This window comes from Temnothorax nylanderi, unplaced genomic scaffold (genome assembly GCF_030848795.1).
Source record: "Temnothorax nylanderi isolate EJ_2023f unplaced genomic scaffold, tnyl_v1.0 TNYL_tig0029_pilon, whole genome shotgun sequence".
Taxonomy (NCBI): Eukaryota; Metazoa; Arthropoda; class Insecta; order Hymenoptera; family Formicidae; genus Temnothorax; species Temnothorax nylanderi.
This window is the reverse complement of record NW_027249091.1, coordinates 915,750-940,206: the sequence shown is the minus strand read 5'-3', so window position 1 is coordinate 940,206 and position 24,457 is coordinate 915,750. Positions and strand designations below refer to the sequence as shown.

The following is a 24,457-nucleotide window of genomic DNA, read 5'->3' as shown; positions in this document are numbered from 1 at the left end:
TCGTGAACCTTATAAAAATTACCTTGATAAAACTGTCAAAAAATGCACGAGGTGATTATTGTATCAACACAGACATCTGCGCTTGCCAGTTCCTGTTGGTCTGAATTTCATTGATTGGAGTATTCTACGAACAATTGGCCAACTCATTTAGTCAATTTTATTTTCACCGAAGCAAAATTTATAATTTTTAAAGACAATAAATAAGAATGCAGCTTTATAAAACAAATTTCGGTATTTAACGTGAAACCAAAGATTGACTTTGCTTTAGCGCTTCAAGCAACCTTATTCAGCGTCTTCAGTGGCTTCGTGAGATACTCTTAGCTCCTCTTTCTCTAATAAATCAACCCTTTCTCCTCCACCTTCTCAAAGTGCAACAAACATCTACCAAATCATCAATTTTCGGACGGCCTCATGAAATGCTCGCGGACCGACGTGTAAACAATTTGCGCAAGTAGCCGCGATAATGGAGGAGCAGAAGGATGAGGGGGATGAGGATAAGGTACAGGGCGGTGGCGCTGAGAGAGAGGGGGGGGGGGTGTTTGGTTAGCTCACACAAAGGACGAAGCGCACCGCTGCGCACACAACGGAATCAGCCCGCTACTCTAACAAGGAACATCCACAAACTACCCCTCTGCCAAGGGGTTGGAATGGCGAAGGGATGGTGGTAGGGGTTTGCTACAGGACCTCAACGGTTTGCGGAACGTCCGGAAGTTAGCGACACGGATACGAGCAAACGTCTTGCAGGAGTAGCGGGCGTGATGGAAAATGTTTTCGGGATGAAATGATTTGTGGCAGGGAAAGGGTGTGTTCCTGAATTTATGATTATGCTCTAAAACTTTATCCAAAATAATTGCTAGTTCCGATTTCAACGAAATTGAAAAGAAATATATTATTCGCGCGTTCTTATTTTAATCGTTCAGCTTAATATTTTTATATCCAGTTTTTCTAGTTGACTTAATATATAAGAGGAAATTAATATTAAAATCAAGCATGTATGTATATATATCATCTCTTTTTTACACTTCTTTATGCTATATTAATTTTTTTAAACACTCTATCCGCCTAATTTCCTATTGTCTGTTCAATTTTTATTTGTTCCCCACTTCTCCTATCTCATCGCAAGAATAGGAGGACAACTCCATCGAATTGTGAAGAACTAGTTTCTTTTCTTTTATATTAGTTTTTCTTCGTTCTATCGCTTTTTTCCCGCTCTTTCCTTGCCTCTTCCCTCCTTTTTACCTTTTTCTTTTTACCTCCCTCCTCTTGACACTTCCTTCCTTATCGGTTCTGCCGTTCCATCTTCTTGCCTCCGGCAGGTATCACTATCTTCGTTCTTTGGCATTCTATATTTCTTCCTCTCTCGATATCTCTAAACACCCTCGATTTCAGAAGTGTACCACGTATATCGCCTCGCTGCGTGTGGCTCCTTGACGTTTGTTATGCGATCGTCCAAGTCAAAGTTGTAACTTGATTCCTTATCTTTCTTGCGGGAACACAATTGCATTTGTCACAGTGCGCGCGATTGTTCTCGCAGCTCTTAATGACTCCGTACAGTTCGCGGCTTCTGATCTACGTATCTGTCATGTTGCTGACGTCCGGAGGAATTATCGTACGTACGCGATCGTAAGCCGCCACAGCGCAGAACAGCGCGCGGATCAATATTCCTGCACACCTGTTGCGCGACTTTTGAATCACTCTGTACGATGAATACGGCGACCGTCTCAGTTACCGCCGCGACGAAAACAAGAAGAAGAATGCGAAATCCTTGTCGCTTGATCGCCCGCCGCGCGCGACGTCGCGGCGCATTCATTATCAATCTCGCTACGGGCCGGCTCAAAGGCAGCGAAATTAATAACTGTTTGCGGAAACGCTGAGCGGAAACTTTGCGCTTCGCCGTGGCCATCTTCGTTTTATTAATCCGCGTAAGCCGCGGGCGGACTGCGGAGCGGTGCAGCGCAACGATGAGAGCGCACTTTGCGTTTATTATCGCCGGCGCAAGCCCTGCGTGTCCGCGAGTCGATACTCACAATCTGCGCCACTCATTATTATGCGACGCCTTTATTTTTCAAGTGAACGCTGATATGTCTGGATAAACCGTGAATTTTTAACGTAATATATCTGAAAACGAGCGTAACGAGGTTTCTAAAGCTTAATTTACATACATCTTTTCCATATAGCCAAGATAAAATCAATATTTGATGCTGTACATTTTATCAGATTTAAGATAAACTTGAAATAGACTTGAGTTTTTTATTAATTAGCTAATAAATCATATTAACAGATCTGTAATTATAATGTAGTGCTTAATAAAAAATGAATATATCTTTATATAAGTCCAATTAATTAATATAATACAATTAATTAATCATTTGACACCCTCTATTTTATTTTTGTATAGTTTTTTAATTACTTTTTAATCAAGAAACCGTTGTGTTTTTAGATGTGAACATGGTGGCCGAGCCAAAGCCTCACCAAACTGGACGCAAGCGGCAGAACGTCTCCAAAACGGGCAACGATTGGTAATTAAATTTTTACATTTCACGTTTTAAATATTTCTTCTATAAAGTAATGAAGCAGCCTGATCATATATATTTCATCTATTACATATCTGTTACACAGGATATGAAAGAATACCTTTACCTTTACATAACCTTGCGTATATTGCATGAAGATTGCGTTTCCGCGAAAAATTGAGCCATTCTAAGCACCGATACGCCATAAATTCATTATACGTACACGTGTACATGGCGTCGTGTGTAACGCCCGGCGTTATGAAGCTATCTCATGTATTTGTACGAATTTGCCAACGATCTACGCAAAGTAGATCCCGGTGTTCTTTGGCACGTAGTTGCACCATCTTATCTTATCTGCTCGATTTTTCCCAGCGCGGCGCGTATAAATCTTCCAGTGAGAGGAGTTTCATTCAAAGGACCGCTTTATCCCGGCCTTAAGGTGCCGACGAACCCTAAACTCGATGTATAAACCCGAAAGCGCCGAGAACGTATTTTACGCGCGGAACGTGACCGTGAATTCACGAACGGTCGCATGTTTGCGGAAGTTAACTTGCGCGAGATACACACACACGGAATAAAGAAAAAAACCGTAATTGCATCGTATTGCGCACGTAAAGGTCCCTTGTGTCTTGATGGACAATTTTAAGTCACACGTTGCGATTCCATGTAATAATGATAATATAACAGTAAATATAATATGAATTATCGAGAAATATTGAAGACTATACGAAATAATTTACGGAATTATTATACACTAAAAAATGTAGAGTGTTTTAGACACAAATTTAGAAAAGTTATATATTTCAATATATCTAAAGAATTATTACTGATTATAGATTTCTAAGAGTCTGAGTAGATATAGCTGATTTCTGTAATCGTACATGTTATACATTAATTCCTCTTATGTAATATTGAAGCTTTTTATCTTCATGGGCAACAGACCATATATTAAAACATTAATAGCCTCGTCAAGAAGCGTGTTCTTTTTCACGCATTGGTTAAGAATTTAATTGAGGCTGTGTTTTCAGTAATCCGGTACAATGCTCGACACGGGAAGTATTTCTCCGCAAGAGGAAAAAAAAAGAAACGGCGGAGACATTCTCTAACAGCTGATGCATTATCCACGACAGATCGTGGCAAACGTCGATACCTTTTCACGAACTAAGTCGCGTATCTTCCCTTTTCTCCTTTTTGCCAGCTCTCCGCCATCTCTTCTTTCTCTTTTTCGCTTCCTTCCTCTTCTGGAAAAAGAACTCGACTATTTTCCGAATGTGCCAATTTAATTGATGCCAATTTTCGGTTGCACACTACGCTGCAATTTTGAACTTTTAAGGTCGCAATAAAAAGATTTTGATACAAATAGTACAAATTTTGATATAAACGATACAAATGTCAATTTTGAAGCATAATTAAACGTAAGTATCGCCCCTTCTTTTGTTAATTAAAAATTGATCTTGAAATATATTATCTCTCGAATAGATAATATTAAATTTACGCTAAAGTTTATCGTTTCTAATTTTTCAAAGAATGCGCTGATTAAAAAAAGAAGAAATAGTTAAAACTAGATATAATTAATCTGCATTAAGATTAAGCTATAAATAACTGAAATATTCAATCATATTGAAATTAATTTTCGAGCAAACTTCGGGTATAACAAACTAAACATGAAACAGTTTCACAGATTAGTTAAACTTTGTTTTGTACAGTAAACGCTACGTAAGCATACATTTACGTAGAACAAGGGTGAACAACCTAAACATCAAAATGATTCTATATACTGCTGGAATTAAAATTAATTGAGGTAGTGTAATAACGATATTACAGCTTAAATATGTAGTTCTTATGTTTATTAACAAAATATATAATTCTAAAGCAAATATAATAATGTAATTGTTTTATTTCTATATAAATAAATTAAAGAAATAATGTACAAATTATTTTCTAAAAATCTTTGATATAAAATGAGAAGAATATCACGTATACCAACAACTGAAATTGAAGATGCGTTCGTAAGTAGGTATATAAGGATCGAGTTGTCAAAGCTCAAGAAATTGAGCGGAATGCTGCCATGAATTAACCATCTCACGAGTACTATATAATATATATGTGTATATATAGCTAAATGATTCGACATCAAGGTAGCTTCTTTTGAAGAAATACGAAACCTGAGAGATATTACGTTCAAGGTAGGTTAGCAACCTCTGATAAAGCGGAAAAAATGGGTCAAAACTGTCAATGCTGTACTATATTGCGAGATATACGTGTATTATGAATACGTGAGGTTGTTATTGGACATACGTCTGCAAACATGGAAAAAAATTTATGAAAATTTTAGGTGGAATAGCGTGGAATTGTCCATATCGGACATATATTGGACATCATCTAAGATAAACTATCGTTCGCGCAATCGAATCAAATTTTTGAAAAGCAAAATCTCTCGCGGAATACGATAGAAAAACACGACATCTCGAGAACGCCGCAATATCTGCGCGTTGGATTTTTCAGATCTTTCGCCTGTCGCCCTTTTAATGCAGCCGTCAATCTCGCGCGTCCTCATCCTGACCAGAATTCCATCCTGATTCCTGTGCGAGGTCTTCTCACCAAATATCATGCGTCAAAAGCCACTTTCAACGTAAAAAAGAAAAAAAAACGTAGACTTAGAATGCATTGCACAATACTGGAATTCACTCGCGTTTATATTTTATTTATTATTTTTATCGCGCATGATGTCCCAACTTCTCTTCAAAAAAATACCATAACTCAAAAAATGATTCTTTAAATATGTATATTGTGATTTCGGATTCATTTAAATTTCATCCATTAAAACGCAATGTGCGAAATTGTAAAAATAATCATGCGTTTTTATAGATGAAAATTCGGACATTTCACGTCACACATTAATCAGGTTAGAGATCCTTTTTACATTAAAAAAATACGATGTACTAAAGACATTTTTTTATATGTAATACGTAGCTTATGAAACATTTATACGAGTTGCCATTAAACATATCTTCGCATTTATAAATATAACCGACGAATACTGACTCGTGCGCTGGTCTTTTCTAGCAAAAATTTGTGATTACATATCTTGTTTCGCAAATTTTTCAACGTTATTTTACCAACGTGAAATATTCTAACAATAAAATATTAACTCTCCCTGAATTTATATTATTGTTTTCGACATATGCAGCTGTTCCAGTTCTGTGGGATGTACTGTACATACACAGTCATAACATGTTAATCGACTTTTATAATGATAGGACAAAATGGAGCGAATTGTAAATAGACAATTTTATGCAGAAATGATTTGACTCACAAAAGTAGGAATGTCAATTATATATGTGAATCAGCAAGCTGAAACTCTATATTAAAAGGGTGATTGAAGTAACATTTAAAATTGCATACCATTCAGCGATGAAATTGTCAATTCAGTTTAAACAAACAGATCATTTAGTTCTACATAAAAACCAATATAGCCTTGCGTTTGCGTCCGTTTATTAGAATATTATTTCAATTTTTCGATATTTCTAACTTGACAAATGTTTGTACATTTTCAAACCTTTATATCTACACCTCTGTGTGTTTATTATTTGTTATATTGCATTAAAATATTTAACAGAATATTTAACACTTATGTAATATTTATTTTTGCAAGGAGATATTAATATTTTAAAACGGAACCACGGAATCACAGACATCGCATACCCTTCATATTTTGAAAGAATACATAACCGCCGTGTGTCTTTGACGACTTAACTTTCCAACTTAATTCATTCGAAAATATTACTCGGCAGGTTAATTCATTTTCTGTGTAAGACTCATCTTCCGCATAATATTTTACGAGCTGAATTATTTCACTCGGTGTGTCCGTTGATAACGCCACGGTCTTGCCACCCATTTATTTCTATTTATCAAGCCGATTTAATTATGAATTCGCTCGGCCCCGTTTATTTAAACGGAGACGCGTGTGCGAATAAACGCACGTGTGTAGCGCCGATGTCGATAATCCGCCGGGTCGGCAAAGCCGCGAAAAATATTCCGCCGGCGTTTCCGGGATTCGCGCGGGGTATTCGGGACAATTTCAGGATATCCGCGGGATTCCCGGCTATCCCTGCGCCTTCCCGGGGCTCCCGGCGTACGTGTTACGGAAGCAAACAGGTCGCTTAACAAGCCGGAAGAACAATAAAAATGCGTCACCTCATTAACCGCTCCCAATTAGTCGCGGGGCAGCGTCGCGCGGCGCTTAATGCAACATGTACCGGGTGTCCCGCGGTGGTTGAGGTGGCACTATAAATATAGATTGTGAGCCTTATTTCTTTTTATTTTTTCTCCGGTTACTATAATTACCACAGGATTAATGACCTAATCCTCCCCACGCCGCAACGCATATAATTTTTAAGATTTTCTTTAAGTAATTAACATGAAAAGTGTGTACGCGGCATTATTAAGAGAGGCGAAAAGTATTGTTTCTCTTCGGCTTGTATAATAAATATCACGCGTGTTAAAATTAAAACCGATTATACATCGTCGTTATATTATTCCATTCTGCTTTCAAGTGGATAACATGACAATTAAAATAATTATATAAGATAATGTTGAAAAGAAAGGCGAAACGTCGAATGGAATGTAAGAATAGAAATTTATTATTTTGTAAAATGTATGAATCGAATTCTCCGCGATTCACGCTGAGAGCCTTGAGTAAGATCTTTGAAAACGGGCAGGAAAGCCAAATCCGACCTCGTCGAGACGGAAATCGCAGTGAAACGCGAATATCGCAGTTACGAGAATTACGCGTGAATTGTTCGGCTCGGTTTCGAGTGCGCTTCAGCACGCCATTCAAGCAGGATCGCCCGTTCATTGTCCGTCCGTTAATCCTCTTCCCTGCACCCCTCCATCGAGATCACGTGATTGCAGATTTTTAGCGAATCATGCGGCAAGCGCCGCGAAGTTTTAACAACCCATGTTTTTTCGTGTCTGTCATATTCAGTTAGTTACTTCTGCTTATTTGGATATGCATATACCGTCACGTTTCCGCGCGTTTTGTTTATTTATTGATTATATTGCTTTTCAATTATACATTTTTGGATATTTCGAATATCATCTCTTTCTTTTTGTTTAACAGAAGCAGACTCGTAATTTTGAAAAGTTTAATTGACGTTCGAATGATTAAGTTACACATTAAGTACGCGTTAAGAAAATTTTATATAAAATTGACTAAAAAACGAGGTTTTATCGCTTTCTTCTTTTCTTGCTTCATCATTTGATTTATTATTGGCTTTATATAATTTAGAAGTCCTTGATATATCTCAATATATTTCTCAATTTAGTTTCAACTATTAATATAAGTTACTATTTAATTATTTATTAATTACCATTTATTAATTTCTATTTGAGTCGTATATATTGTGTGCGAAAATGAATTCAAAATCATAAAAGATTTGATAAAATTAGTAAATAATAATTAATATTAATAAATATTTTAGTCTTTACGAAACTACACATATCAGTGAATCCTTAATAATAAGGACTGCTACTCACAGGCGTACAGTATATTAATTTAGTACCGAAAAATTGAGATAAAAGAGTGGCATTATCTCTGCGGATGGAAATACAGCCTTAACGTGTCCTCCTTCCTCCTTTTCCTCTCTCTTTCATCTCCTTCGTGTGTTCATTTCCTGCGGTTTGTGTAAATTAGGTTTGCTTGTTGCAGCAGGGTGCATATAGTAACACAGTGCATTTTGTAGAGCGAGACTTCCTCCCGCGGCTCGAAATAGTTTCGTGTATTTCTCAGACGAATAACCGGAATAATTATTTATAAATTAAACATGTACGCAATTATGCCATGCCGAGATATTTTGTTTCATTACGGTTTTTGTTTGATTTCGGTAAAGGATTACGAGTATTGCCTTTATTTTATTAATTTCAAAAATATATACAATCTCTATGCATTTTATTGATGCATAATAATGATCGTCAAGTATCTTGAGTTTAATTCTCAGGCTTTTTAAATCGATCTTTAGCACTTTTAGAATTTAGAATAATATAAGTGGCTTTATTAAAGGATTAAATATTGTTAAATATTATTTATATAATTATGAATTTTTAACAGTCAATAATAGTAAATTTAATTGAATTTATAGATACATTCAATTTTAATAATCTTAAATAGGTTTCTTAATTCTTTTATCTAATCTCTAAGTATTTCAATGCGTCCAGTTAAGCAGATTAAAATTTTTTTTATATATATATTTAAAAACACGTAATACTTATCTTATATTGGCAATCTAAAGATTTAATTCAAGAGACACGAGAGAGAATCCGAAATTTCGGTAAATGCGTCGTAATCGTTCTATTAAGAAAATGAATAAGAAAATGTAGGCGGGGGCTTTTGAAGTGGCCTGTAGACGTTAGCTTGCCCTCGCCAACCCCTTTAACGCCGGACATAAATATTAATAAGCGAGCGGTGAAATTCACGCTTATCGCGCTACCGTGAAGATTTACATGAGATAACACGACTTTCCTTTTGCGGCATGCGCGCAGGTGTGTCACCGTGTGTGTAAGCGTGTGCGTGTGTGCATGTGTGTGTTTCCAGCTTCAGAAAACATGTCAACATTTACATACAAGGCCGGATAAGCGAGTCACGGGGATCGTTTTGCAGCTACGCCGACTTCTATCGGGCTTGATATCTGCCGAGCTTTATTACGCCACCCTCGGAGAATAAATGATGAAGACAGACGAGGAGTTGGGGGGTTACTAAATGGTGCCGTGGGAGTGACACGCACTGGTTGGCAGTGGACGATACTTTTCTTGCGAGCCAATATGATTCTTTTTTCTTCATAAAGCATAGCAAAACCGGCACCGTCCGACGCTGTTTTTAGCCGTGGAAGCACAGTTAATTTTGCGTATCTCAATTCTTGGAGAGTCTCGCGTTTTCAGATCTCTACATTGCTGAACTTTAAATCCTTGGATTTAATACAGATCAAATTTATAATGTAACACGCAAATCCTTTGATTTTGGAAACCTTTAGATTTTTGGAAGTTTGCGAACTTGTGAATTTAGGGGCGCTTCAGGAATCTTAGCACACGTATCTTGAGTCCTTATATAATTTTTTTTACATATGTAACTATCTATATTTTAAATTTTCAAATTATCCGAATTTTAGTCTTTTTATATAAAAGAAAATAGAAACTTATTTAATATTTATAGGTCTGTAATAAATTTAATAGTAGAACACTAAATACTTAGGAATGTGATAATTAAAATATTAAATGTCTAGACGATTCTGTTAAGGATTTAATTCTGGAAATTAAAAAAAATATGTTAATGAATAATATTATTATTTTACGTAAAATAATTATTTTTTTAAATATATATGTGTGCGTGTGTGTAAAGTAAATACTCATACACGCGCGCAGAGATGGGCGACAGCATTTACTCTGCATTATTCAAGTGGAACATTATTTCCCAACATTGTCTATCAATAGACGTACGCGTCAGGTGCTGGTTAATAATCTCGGCAGGTGAACGCGGTTACCGGCTAAATTTTCGCTCGAACGGAAGTGGCACAATTAAGGGAGTTTTGTCTCGGGGGTTGGCCGGAGCCAAGTTCCGGAGTACCATTAGGTATATTAATGTGCTTCCCTGGTTCGGGTCGTTCCGGGGCCAAGCGCATTATACCCGCCCCGCGCTCATTTACAGCCGATGCAATCGGCCAAACAACGCCGGTTATTGCTGAGATTAAATGTAACTCAAAAAATTTTATTCCGGTAATATCCCGCTATTAGGTGCGGACATTCACGATTCGTTCCTCTGTGCAGTTGTAGTTTCCACTGCATTCCTATTCGAGGTCCATTAGGTATTCCGTGCTTTGCGTTAGATTCTCAGATTTCTGAATACACGAATAATTTACTTCTTAAGTTTTATCAAATATATATTCGGATGCTAAATGTTGTGCACCCTTTAGAGATTCTAATTTTAAAAACGTGATCTTTACCTCCCTGCTGGATTTTTAATTCTTACGCTGGAAAAAAGTTACGGTGGAAAAAAGTAAAATATATGATATTTAAATACTGCGTTCTGCAAGAATTTTTTACTCACGTATTATACATTATTATGCATATTACGTATTATTAGTTGCATATTATGCAAAGTTATCGTGACTTAAATTTTTCAAAAAAGATGCGTTAACCCAGAAACATAAAATGTATTCATAAATCAACTACATTGTATTATATTTCTATGCATAAAATATGGTAAATTTTGTGTGATTCACTTTTTCATCACTCTTGGCCATCTTTCTTCTCTCTATTACTATCAAGTATAAAATTTTGAGCATTCTGCAACAGACTAAAAAATTTCTCTAATTTTTTTATTCTCTCAAAGCTTGGAGCATTTGTCGGTCAGTAGAAAATTAGAACATTTTACAACAAAAAAAACATAATTATTACTTCTTTCGAATAATTATTATCATTATTCCTAAAGATATTCAAATTTATTTTATGAAAATTTAAAATACATTTGGCACATTTGTAAACGTTAGATTTTTTTTCTATTTAAATAGTTTTCTCGTATGTCACGCTTTCAGCGAAAAGAATCGATGTTGAGGTCGGGTCGAATCGATCCGAAACGAGGAAGAATTCTTATTATTCTGCGTCCGCGGAATATAAATCTGCATAGGAACACACTCTCGCACGCGTGTGCGTGTCGACACTCGAAAATTATACTTGCAAACGCTGTAGGAGCGTAATTAACGTCGCCGGCACGCACCATTATCCTGCCGAGCTATCCTGCTGGTATATTATCGCGCGTTTTAAAAATTGTCGCCTCTTTTATTAAGCACAGTCGGCCGATATTTTTTCACTTCGACATTTAGGCGCTTTTCAGATGGACGAAGCTTAAAACAGCCAACTTTGTGCATCATATTTTTTGTTACGTGAATATTTCGTACATTGACTAATTGTAAGTTTATTTAAATAAAAATTCACTGCTTCGCAGTTAATTGAATATCAATTTAATATAATTCATTTATTAATAATATAATTATTAGATATTACTAAAATTATATATATATTGTATGTATAAATATAATATTTATAATAATAATATAATAAATTTATAAATGAATAATGACATTAACAATGTAATTATTAATAACCGCAAAATATCTGTTCGTGAAGCTTTAAAATTTTTTAGCTTAAACAAAAGAATTGTCATTTTAAATAATTTATAATAATTGAAAATTTTGAACGGTCATATTTTAAAATGGCTTTAGGGAATAAATGGATGGGACAAATATTATACTCATATATAATTATACGCGTAAACTGATAAATTGGTTTTCTTTCTTTATCAACTCTCTCGGCTGTTAAAATTATAGCTTTGAACGGAGAACGCTTCTAATTTGTTACAATTATGCAAAACTAAGGGTAGTATTCGCGCGATCGAGAATTCGATAATATTATGTTAGAACAAGCAATATATCGCGCGCGTATATGCGCGCATCTGAATGTGGTGCACGATAGCCTTTGGTGTACCGCAAACCGCGACGTAACTTGGTAAACCCCCATCCTCTCGTCCACGTGTTAAACATTGATTACTGACATGCGTATAGTTAATATACCAATGTAATTCACGTGAATGTTCGAAGCCGTTATGGTTCCGTTATGTTTGGAGTTGAAACAAACATTGTACGCGGTGTTCCATTTTAATCTCACCGTTATTGCCGAAACTAATGAAACAAAAAATACATTTCAGATTAGAGTTATTGTATCTTCGGGAGGGAATGAGACGATCGTTTCGTAGTCAGCATAATTTTGTTCTAGATGGGACTTTATTTCTCAGACACAAAGATCATCTTTTTTTTTCCTAATAAAAGCGATTTTAATTATCGATTTTTCTTGTCGTCCTGCTGATACGGAGAATATGAAAAAAATGCGGATCATATTAATAGCAGCGCAGTCAGCGGCACATGTCTCGTTATGAGGAAACGATAGTTGGAGAGCTGAAAACGAGATCTCCCAGGAAACGCTATTGTCTTGCACTAAGGTCCCTTATAATCCTTGTTAATAAATCCTCTTGTTATACCTTACAATCCTTTGTTCTATTCGTCATAATGAATCCACAGACCGTATAATACATCCGCGTACACTCGTGTAAAAAGAGAACATCCCGAATATGGCAGAATACAGTAGTGTTTAATAACTCGTAGTTTATTTTTCGCTATTTTACTATATGTGGATGGAACAAGTTTTACTACGGTACCGTATCCAGTTCTCCACCGATATCACCCATACGTTCCCGCAAATCCCCGAAGGGCCATCGGGCCGCGAAGGTAACGACCGAACGAAAGAGTCGTCCCTGAAAGAGGAGACGGGGGATGGCGCCGATCTCTGAAAGGGTGGATATCTCTCTCTCTCTCTCTCTCTCTCTCTCTCTCTCTCTCTCTCTCTCTCTCTCTCTCTCTCTCTCTCTCGCTCGCTCTCTCTTTCTCCGCAGCGCACGAACGAGCCGAAGGGTGGTGGACGACAAAGGGCGGACTCGTCCGCACTGGAAGAGACAACAGGAATCGAGACGCGAGCGCGATTCGCGCGAATATCGCCGTAGTCTGTTTTCGAGCTGAGTTCAGCGCGAACGTGATTTTCGAGCACTCAAGCGAAGTGGAGAATGGTGTCCGCAGCACGTGCCTGCGGGCTAATCCGCCATCGTCGTTCCCGGCTGACTCCATTTCGCTGTACGTTCCGCCGGTTCCGGCGGTTTAGCCCAGGAACTGGCGCGTTCTTTTTATTCCGCCAAGTGTTTTACCTCTCCTCGGACTAATTCCAGATTGTACCGACATCTTTCTAACTGCGATTGCCCGCAATATCGCCGAAATTTTTCACGCAACATTTAGCGTAGGTATACCTCCCCACAGGTCGTCCTGTAGAGCGCGCGCGTTTCGAGCTGGATCCAATAACACGTCGCGACCTATCTTTCAGAGACAGGAAACTAGAAATTTTTTAGGATTATTATTCTTCCGGAAAGAATACGAGATTTCCGTCTCTTGAAATGTAAAAAAGTGAAAAAGGGAGACTAAAGCAGAATTGCATCGCTGACAGAGAATTCTTTCTTTTTTGATAGAAAAAAAATCGCTAAAATTGTTAAAGAAGGTATACTTATGATATATACCGAAATTTGCCTTATAAAAACCATTTTAATTAACGATGGAAGCCGTTCGCGCGCGAGATCTCCTTACCAAATAAACGCCGTCTGCGGAGTAGTCGGTACACTGGAGTAGTCGGTACCGCTGAACGCCCGAGTGCGCGCGAAACGCTCGCGGCGGAAGCGGCGCTCGTCGTGCGAGCGACGCGCTTAATCAAGCGCGAATACTAAATCAGCGTTGGGAAAATTCTCCGTGGCCGTGCCGTGGGTCCGATCTGGTTGATTTGAAGCGGTTCGGGCTCGGTGTGGCGCGAGACCCATTCAGAACACTCATTCATTGTGCGCGCTCGGTAACCTTCGTCTGGCAGCGCGGTACACCAAGAGAGCGGCCGCACAAACAGGCCTGTCCGCTCCCGCCGCCGGTGAAACACCGAAGAGCATATTTGTGGAGCAGTCGAGCGGGTTCTATCAACATTTCAGCATCGTTAGCGTTCAATTACACGATTATCGACTGCCTCGGACCGTCCGCGCGATCACCGGACCGCGCGCGTGTCCCCCTTCTCGAGTGAGGCACACGAGGGGATAATCTTGACGTTGAGTCGCCTCGTTTTCTGCGATGCTGGCCACTACTGATTATTGAGAAGCTACCCTTCGATCGGCCCGGACAAAAAAGGGGACGTGCGTCCCCTTCGCGTGATTGGACCGGAAAAATAATTAACGAGAGAAGCGGCGAGACAAAGCAGATATTACGCTCTGATCCTCAAGTAATATATTCGAACAAAGGGTATGATAAGGGAATACACGTCGGAAACAGATATCGTCGTCCTGTGTCATTGGACACCTAGTTATTGCAAGGGTAATATCAAAATGTAATGGCGGTCAACGGACTGCTGGAGCTTTTATTGAAATTCTTGAAGGGGACCCTGAAAAGAATTCCTTTCTCTCCCGGACCCGAGTTATCCGGAACGTCGCACCTACGGAATGAGCTCGGTGTGTTCGGCGCTGCGTAATTTGGCGTATACTGCAAAAACAAGCGGAATTTCGCAAAGGTGAATAAGCAAGTGAATAAAGCGTATTCGCGAATTCCAAGAGCGAATGGTAATAATAATAAACAGATTATAAACTCTATAACGTCGACTTTGTGTTCTTATAACGCACCATTCTTTCCAACATAATATTTTAAACTTGAAGTAAATTATATACGCTAATAACATCCTTTTGTTATATTAAAAATACAAAAGTGTAATTTAATATTTATTTGACAAAATCTGTACTAAATTATTAGATTAAACGTATTTTATTCTTAGAAGAGAAGATAACTCAATTACAGCAAACGAATATTGAATAAGGAACTAAAATAATTAGGGAAAAAGTTCAATTAGGGAGCAATTTTTGCGGTTCAGTTCGGATTCCTATTTCCGATTCTGTGTCGCTTTGATCTCTCTTGTGTCTGTCGTCCCTTATCAAGATTTTTCTCGGTTGCTCTTTTGTCCGATAATAATTACGATAACGAGACAATGCTCTCATTAAAATATGAGGATCAAGGGAAAACGCATAATTACAAATTGACTTTTGAAGTAATAAAAATAGCCAAATATATATAAGCCACGTTATATTATAAGCCATGTTATATTGGATTAAGAAAATTAAGTTGCAACTAAAGAGAGAGTGAAATCTTTAATTATATTTTGGTATATTTTAAATTATATTATGATACATTTTGAATTATATTATATGATATATTTTGAATTATATTACATGAAATGCACTTGCACAATTATCGTCTCAATTATTCCGCGCATCTTCATACACTACATTACACTACATTAATAATATATTTGCGTTATATTTACTTTAATAATCATGAAACCAAATCATAAGATTTTCATACATCGATTACATATCGTTATTATGATTTCATATAATCCTTTGTTAATTCTAAAGCATTAATTAGTCGGGCATTTGATTTTACGCAACGATTATTGTCATTATCATCATCATCATTGCTGCTGTCATTATCATCCTTACAATATCATTCCATGAACGGATCGAAGATCACGATGTCACGGCCAGACGATGCGCGTCATGCGAAATTGAATATCGATTAATCGTCCTCAAGATTCGCTAATGTTGCGCCGGAAGTTAATTAAGCTGCGGTAATTGCGATCTCTCTTGAGCGATACTCACCCGGCTTTCCACTAGTTATATCGCCTTAACGCTATCGAATTGCATCATTAATTTCTCACATTATCTGAAATTAGGATTGATGTTCGTTATTGTTGTACGTGAATTTATTTAGAAAAATACTTTTTGTCTCTGAGATTAAAAAAGGTTACATTATCAGATATACATATTTGAATTAATTGGATTTTATGACTATAGTTTCTTGTCTCTATATATATTCTCAAATACTTAAATATAAGATGACTTTATTATTGCACGTATAAAAGCATAAAAGTTGATATGCAAAGGTTTAGCGTAGCTCTTTCACGCGAGGTAATAATTTCATAATTTTATCGACATTTTGTTCCATTCGAAATAAAGAAAATTGGCGCGCAACGATCGCGATCTCGTCTACCCCTATTGAGTTTTCCCGTGCCTTTTTTCCCTCCGACTTTCTCTTCGACTTCCGCCATTGTTCTTCGCGGCCGGCGCGGCGGCGGCGTCGCGGCACCTTTCATCGACGCCCTTTTGTTCGCTCGCCAATAACGCTACGATAACGAGTCAATCGTATCATGGAGAATCGAAAGGTGTCAGCTCGGGAATTGCATTGTCGGGAGTCGAGGAATCGATAGTCAGGTAAACCGCCTTCCCACCTTTTCTCCTCTTGCGACGCACGTATTGCAAACAATTTGCGCAATTTCATGTGATTAATTACAGATGCTTAAGACTCGACGAGTCTTTCATGAGATCCTAAACGGAAAATTTATGTACAACGAAGTACGGGTGGTAAGTTCGGTGCGAGATGATCCAATTTACTATTTACAATATTTCCAAAAAATTGTTCTTAAAAATTGAGTATACGCCTCCTGTTATTTCATGTTATATCACGATCGCGTTACTTTTACGTTACGCTTTTCTACGGGATTAAAAACAAGGTGTAATTTTTCAGATATTAAATCCGGAGTATTGAAACGAATTTAGAATTAATCCTATAAACAGGAATTCTGTTTCAATACCAAACGCAGAATGTAACGTTCGCAAAAGGAAAATATTTATTTAAATAAATTCGTATATATGAAAATGTCTAGGTACAAACGCGAGCGCGCGTCCGTTTTCTGCGTTTATCATCTAGTGGAGGAGTATTCAGTTCGCCGCAAATACGCTTTCTGTTGTCAACTAGCGAAATAGCGCGAATAGTGTGAATAACGGTGATAATTTTGGCGGGAGAAATTAGTGAACGGGAGAGAGGGAGAGAGAGAAAACAGGAGGTGAAAGATAGAGTTCGCAAATGGCTACCATAAAAGCGTGCTAATGGAATAACGTTTATTCGCAAAAATAACTGCATGCTTTATCGGCATGCATTTCCTTTTCCCTTCACTCGACTTTCTCTTTTCGGTGCGATACGGGCGGATCACACTTTATAAATAATTTCTGTAATAAACGCAATTTGCGGACATGCACCACTGGTAATTGCTGCGAAGGCGCATCGCATTAATAACCGTAATAATGATAATAACAACAGCAGCCTCCGAGAGCAGAACTCGTAATTGTGGAGCTGTTAACAAATAAATTAAAAAAAATAATAATAATAACTAAATAATAGTATAACTTTGAAATGAGATATTGGCACAATAATATCAAGAAATTAATATTAATATTAGAGAAAAGTAACGTTAAAAACTTGAACAAATCATTCGACTAAAATAATAGAATATAGATTATAGATCTTAAATTCATTTCAATATAAAAAGCTGTGTTTATATTATAATATACTCTCAAAATATTAAGTAGTAAACCGTAGATTAACAAATTTATTTTACATTTGTTGAAAAAAAAGTTTTAAAATAAAATAAAATAATTATTTTCTTTTTTAATAAAATTGATACTTTCCATATTTCTTAATTTATTATGTACGAACAGTTCAAGCTCTCATTAGTCCTTCCTATTATCATTGTAAAATTAAATTTTATTCAAACTAATTTCTTGTAATATTTATATTTTGATTTTACATTACTCTCGATTCATTCGTAATTTTTCATTATATGTATATTCATCCTTGTATATGCACGTTTAAACATATTCGAACAATTGCCGCTGGCATGTAATATTTGATAAATTTGTCAAATAGCAAACGATTTGATAAAAATGGAACAGGGGCAAATGTTGGTACGTGATCGACGAAAAGTCGTCAGCCGACAACGAACGAATAACTGAATAAATAAAAAAGAAAGAGCGGAATGTCAAACCTATAGGCATTTTAAATAACAAAGGGTCGGTGCCCGACATCCTAATTGCGGCGCCATTTTTTTTCGATACATGCGGCCGTTTAGGACGACGATGTTCCTTTTTATTCTGCAGCACGCGTGTTTCGGACGTGCCTCCGCTTTTCGATTTTCGTGCGTGATCGATTTTCGACCATTCCGCCAACTATTTTTCCAATGTGACGCGCCGTGACGCGTTGTGAAAACGTTTGGCGACGAACGCCGTTCACGCAATTCACAATCGTGGCCCCAATGAAAACGGTAAAAGTTCATAATTATTCTTCGACGTGATTTCCTGATCATTTTTCCTTTAATTACATTATGTGAAAAAGCGGATCGATGAGTAAAAGTGTGTGCGAGGTGAGCTTTGTATAATTCAAACGCAAATAAATAAGAAAAAATCATTTTGCGCACGAACACCTATCGGCAATTTGTTTAGTACCTTACACATATAAAGTGTCGTAGAACATAAGAATCAGTGGTGAAAAAATATTCGTTGACAGATAGTCGATTTCTTTCTACACATATGAATAATTAAAAATACGGAGAAGCGCGTTAAAACGTTTTCGTATATTTATTTATACAACCAAGTTTACTTTCGCAGTTAAACGTTTTTATTACTGGCTAATTAACTTTCAGTATTCACACCGGCAAATGCGAAATGGAGGCAGCAATAGCGTTTGTTATCGGCGCCTTTACCTTTTATTTGTTTTCCCTGGAAGCTTTTCCGCTGTTTAACATCGCGTTATCAGACGGAAGGATTACATTGTAATATATTTCGGCGTTTTAAAGGCGAGGACGTAGGTGGATCAGCGAAATACCGTGGAATGAGAAACCATAACAAAATACGGCGAAAAAGATCACGGCAAAAAATACATGCAGAGCGGCGCACATTTAAATTATGTATATTTTATGTTTTCTCTCTCTCTCACTTTCTTTATTCCTTCTTTCTCCCAAATTGCCACCTGACATTTGAATATCTAGGCAAAATTCACTAACACCGGTATTTTTGGATTCGAAAAAAAATTCACGTAGATATTAGAAAAAGTGGCGAATCTGCGTATCATCATATTGACGTTACGATCGAAGTAATTGGCAATCTCCCGTTAAAACGCAACCATTTTATCAAATGTTTCGCAGCGAAAAGTTTCGCCGTTTCGTCCTTTTTGCCACGAGAAATCGCACGTTTAAACTGCAGCTAATGGAGCATTTATTGACCGAAACGCTCCTCGTAGGACGAATTCGATTAAAGTTCGACGCGATTCGATTACCAGGAGATTCGTTTTGTCGGCTCTCTGCTGGCACCGTGTCTGAAAATCTTTGGAACTTCCGTCGGAAAACCTCGGAAAGTCACGCGGATATATTCATGCGATCGTAGAAATGTAATTTATGACGCCTGTGGCGTGTATAAAATCGATTATTGCAAAAACGTTGAAGATTGTACCAAGTCTTTTTGTGAAACAGTACACTTTCTGCAATAGGATCGACAAGTGATAGGAAAGTGTTATCAAGAGACTGACATTTTCTACCTTTATTGGGATTTCAACGATTTTTCTACCAGAAGTGGCATTTTACAAAAAGAATTGTTATATATATATATATAGGTACATAAAATTAAAAAATATATAAGAGGATTTTTTTACGAACATTTAAAAAAATTATTGTCATATAAAACAAACTTATTCTTTTCTCTAAATTTTCATTTTATTTCAATGATACGAAATCCTGCGTTATTTATTTATTCACTTTTACACATCATTATAATTTAACGAATATAATGAGATATATTGAACCACGAAACTGAAATTTGTATGATGGAAGTTAATGGAAAACGTTATTTAGTTCTCTTTTGAAGAACCCTGTAGTTCAAATTACACGCTCTGGTAATCGTCAATCGATTCGCCATTCGTGCCCAATCACCGCAATATATAGATTGCGAAATAACATTCGAATATTTCGGTCGACGCAAATTTGTGAATGTTTTTCACGCTTGCATTTCACCTTTTATATTGCGTGATCGTTAGTAAATATTATATCAATTTAATCGTCACTTGCGCGCTGATACAAAATCATAAAATTAGACTTCCCCTCTGTTCCCCATAATATATGGTGTTAATTGCTTTAAATAAATATATAATTATTACAGTATGAATTCCAATGAAGAAAAACTACGTAATATATTGAATAATGTATAATTATAATAAGTTTATATAATAATATGTTATGTCGACTGTTTGTCTAATACAAATTGCTTTTATTATATGTTTCAGGGACTACTACTATGACAGGTGAATGTCTCGAAACTTTACTCCAATATGCAGGTATCATAGTATTAATTTACATTAACGCAATGCCACTCAACGATTGATATTATAAAAGATATATATATTGCGATTTGAAGCAGTACTTAACAATTAACTAGTAAGCGTGCGTGTCTGCCTTAACTTTTATCGAAAATTAGGCGTTTTTTCTGCATCCGCGATCCTTTTCCCAACTGTTGTCTCAATTTTCAATAAAAAGCTTGAGGTTTTTAGCAATAATAGGCGAAACGCGTTTACGCTTCTTTGTTTCTGATCTCCTCAACACATATGCTCGGCTAATTCAATGTCAGTCGACAATAAGCAGCGCCAGACGGACGTATGCGTTTCGCGCGAGTTGCATGTCCGCTATCGCGCGAATGTAAACGCATTCGAACAAAATAAGGGAAAAGGAACAAACGCGACACTATGGACCTCGGACCGTCGCACGGTGGTAGCTGTCGCAAAAAAAAAAAAAAAAAAGAAAGAAGAAAGGTTCGCCGTGCTCGGCGGAATGCGTCCCGTGGTGCATTCATATTTTGTCCTTTTTAATCGCGCGCGCTTCAGACGCGGAACGGTGCGGGCTTTTATTGCAGCGTCCACCGGCACGATGCGACACGGCCAGCGCGCTCCGCTCCGCTCGGCTCGGCGCGTTGCGTCGCGTCACGCGTTCTTCATGCCGGTCACGGAGACGCCTCTGAATAGTCACAATTAAAACGAAAGCGAAGACGCAACGCGATGCCGCGTGTTGACGTTCGCGGGGTTGCGTTCCTCTCTTTCTCTTTAAGTTCCATTTGTCTTTTTTTAACCCTCAACGGAGACCAAGTGCGGGATAGACGCAACGGTCGTTGATGCGCGCGTGCATTACTTTGCATCGAGAGACGCGGTGGGATCTCGATGGCGCATTTTGCAGAGTCGTTCGTTTATTATTGCTCATTTAGTTGCGCCATGTCAATGAGCGAGAAAGAGAGAGAAGTTCATTATAATTTTCAAGAGGAAATATCTAGGATACGAAGCACAGGACTGTAATAACAGAAGGGGATTGACGCGCGGATGAGAAGAGAATTCATAATTCGAAATCTCAAATCTATCACGAGGACGCACCGCGCACGCATGGGACAATTCGATTAACACGTGGATACAGCGCAGCTATAATGTCCATACCTGGCGGATATTGGGTTAATTAGAGACGGCTGTCCCTCGAGATTCATCATCAAGCGACATCAGACACAATGAATTATTAGAATCAAGATTCGCGCGACTCGCTGTCGCCCGTGCTGCGACTTTTTTTATGAACAAATTATTGTCGCCGCCGTTTTTAATTCCGTGGAAATCGAGCGAGCTCTTGGCGTTTTTACGCTACTAAAAATATTGTAACCGTTAAATGCATTCCTTAAAATAACAACTCTTACTTTTTGTAAAAAATAATGTTTTCAAAAATTTTTTTATTTCTAACATTTCATGTCACATTCTATTTCATGTGTCACATTCTGCGCAGTTGCTTAACTTTTACAAGACAAATGCATTAGCGAAAAGTATACAGACATTATATTTTTAATTTTAAAAATGTTTAAAAGTTTTAACGTTAATAATATTTTATTTCTAATTAATAATATAGTGTGTAAATAAAATGTTTTAAATTAAATTTACACAAAGCCAATTATTGAAATATACGTACCTAACATACCTATTATACATTATTATATTTTTAATAAAATTCTTTGTCTCTAAATTATATTTTTCACTGTATTTAATCTGTTAATTTATATCATAAATTCTTATTAATTATTTAAAAATGTTATCTATGATCATATCAGATACAGAAAAATATAACTAAAAACAATTATTAACATCTTACCGGTATGTCTTCCGCTTTTGCATAATACATCATTCATTACAAGTAATTATTATTACCAAAGGCGTGCCACCGTGGATTGGCTCGTAATTTGAACAAATGCAAAGTGTCATTCGGTCGAATGTGCACAAAAAGCTGCCGCTGGGCTAAATTAATAATTATTACTATTTACGGTTATATGAGCGTAATGAATAATTATGGATTATCAACTGAGAATAATAATTTGCGACTCATTGCGCACAAATGAGGTTAATTTCGTTGCGGTGGAATGTATCGGCATTTATTTATTTTCCTATATCTCTGCAATAAGCAAGAATGCACATCATCTCTATTAAAACAATATCTATTATTTATTACGTGACTTTTGTCTTAAAAAAAAAACTGTATCTATTAATTATCTTAAATATATTTTACTCCTTCAATGTATTTTGAATTATAATCTTTTATTAGCTTATTATTTTTTGTCGCACCAGAACATTATCTAAATATATTTTTTTAAATCGACATTTTTCCGAAGAAACACGACTCATCTCGTATGTACGCTCGTTTTATCGTATAACCGCCATAAATTGTCAATTTTATTTTTGACTTTACCAGTGGCGTTCCGTTATTGCAACATAAAGTTTGCAGGAGCATAGTATGAAGTTTGTATGGTAGGGAAGGCGTTCAATAAGGAAGAAGGGGGAAATGTCAGTCCTAAATCTGGAGATGGCAATGGAGAACGAGAAGTACCGAAACTTACATCTCCTCGATTATTGGCAGTATCTTGATTAATACTATACTATATGTACAATTCAAACATTAGACAGAATTACAATTTCTAGATAGAATAATAATTATAGCAATTGAAAGATTTAATAATTAGCACGATGAGCTCTGTGTATATCAATTTGTTCGCTAACAGGTCAGTATAAGATTTCGTTTCTCATAACAGTATACAATTTATAATAATAATGCACATCAATGAGAAATGTTTTACGGTAATTAATAACTCACGTAATGTGCTTGAAGATATAGGGACATATTTGTGATATGATATTATGCGAATTATAATGTCATATCAAGTAGCGCCATCAATGATAACGATACACGAGCAGTTAGTATCGAGATATACATAATATCGCCACTATTAACAAATACGAGCGTTATTAGTCGTATGTAATCAAACGATAGCAGCACGGGATACCATTATAATTGCCTATTAACAAACAACAATAGACAATATATCGTGACAATATTAGTGTACACGTTGATCACATACATGTCGATCCAATACATGTATCCAGTATAACTAAAACATAAGTCCATCACTATAAAATTATTTAACTTACTTAAAGTTTATATTTTACATGTCTATATTACTATCCTTCTGATCCCATATTTCGTGAAATAACTATCTTCATTTTCACGCACGCAGGAAACGAGAGGTACATAAATGTTAGAGGTCTAAATGTCAAACAAGTCGCATTGGATACAATTATTTTATATTTCTATAGCTATTCTTTTCGCATAATAAAACCTTTTTATTAAAATATAATATATATGTAATAATTAAAAATATATATAAAAAATAGATGATATGTGGCGAGATTACGAGAAATGAAAACGATTAAAATCGCATTTCGCGAGATGATTAATCTGTGGAAAAAAGAGGGCGGGGTTAAGGTGTTGCGACTCTCGTTTGTCGTTCTTCCAAATTAGAGGATAGCCATGTAACGCGACGCCAAGTAGTCTGAAACTGGCTGTTAAACCAATGCAAATTAGCGGAAGACTCGCGTACCTCCGAGTTTGTCCCTTCTAATTACGCGGGAACCAGCGAGAAAGGCTTAGCCGGGTTCGCCGGGAATTAGTTGCCACCCGGTAGATGCGGATTGCGCGAAGAACAAGAACGCCGTTATACCTACGCGGTTTTGCGCCGAGCAATAATTGCACGTACAACCCGTGATCGATTTCGGCGATAAGATGCAGACGGGGGGTTATTTATGTCTTACAACGGTCTTGTTAAACTGATGATAAGCGAGAAGTGCATATACAATTGTTCTGTCGCTAAATTTCCAGCAATCTCGTTTGTGCGATGTACCACATTACACATATTGCGTGTAACTTTAATATGAAGTGTACGTGTACAAATGTATTAGAATTTAGAATGAATAAAATGGATCGCTTAGCTTCACACATTAAACTTTTGTAACTTAAATGAAAACTGTTGAATATGGCTATTATATGGATAT

The 24,457-nt window shown here is 36.8% G+C and overlaps 1 protein-coding gene across 1 annotated transcript in view; it reads left to right on the top strand.

Annotated features, from left to right (window-relative positions):
* LOC139770395 (uncharacterized) overlaps window positions 1-24,457 on the top strand; it is a 76,468-nt gene that overhangs the window by 33,741 nt on the left and 18,270 nt on the right. Inside the window, exons 3-4 of the mRNA XM_071702302.1 lie at window positions 2,441-2,519; window positions 20,345-20,362. Coding sequence (XP_071558403.1) covers window positions 2,441-2,519; window positions 20,345-20,362 — 97 coding nt within the window. The remainder of the gene's footprint in view (window positions 1-2,440; window positions 2,520-20,344; window positions 20,363-24,457) is intronic.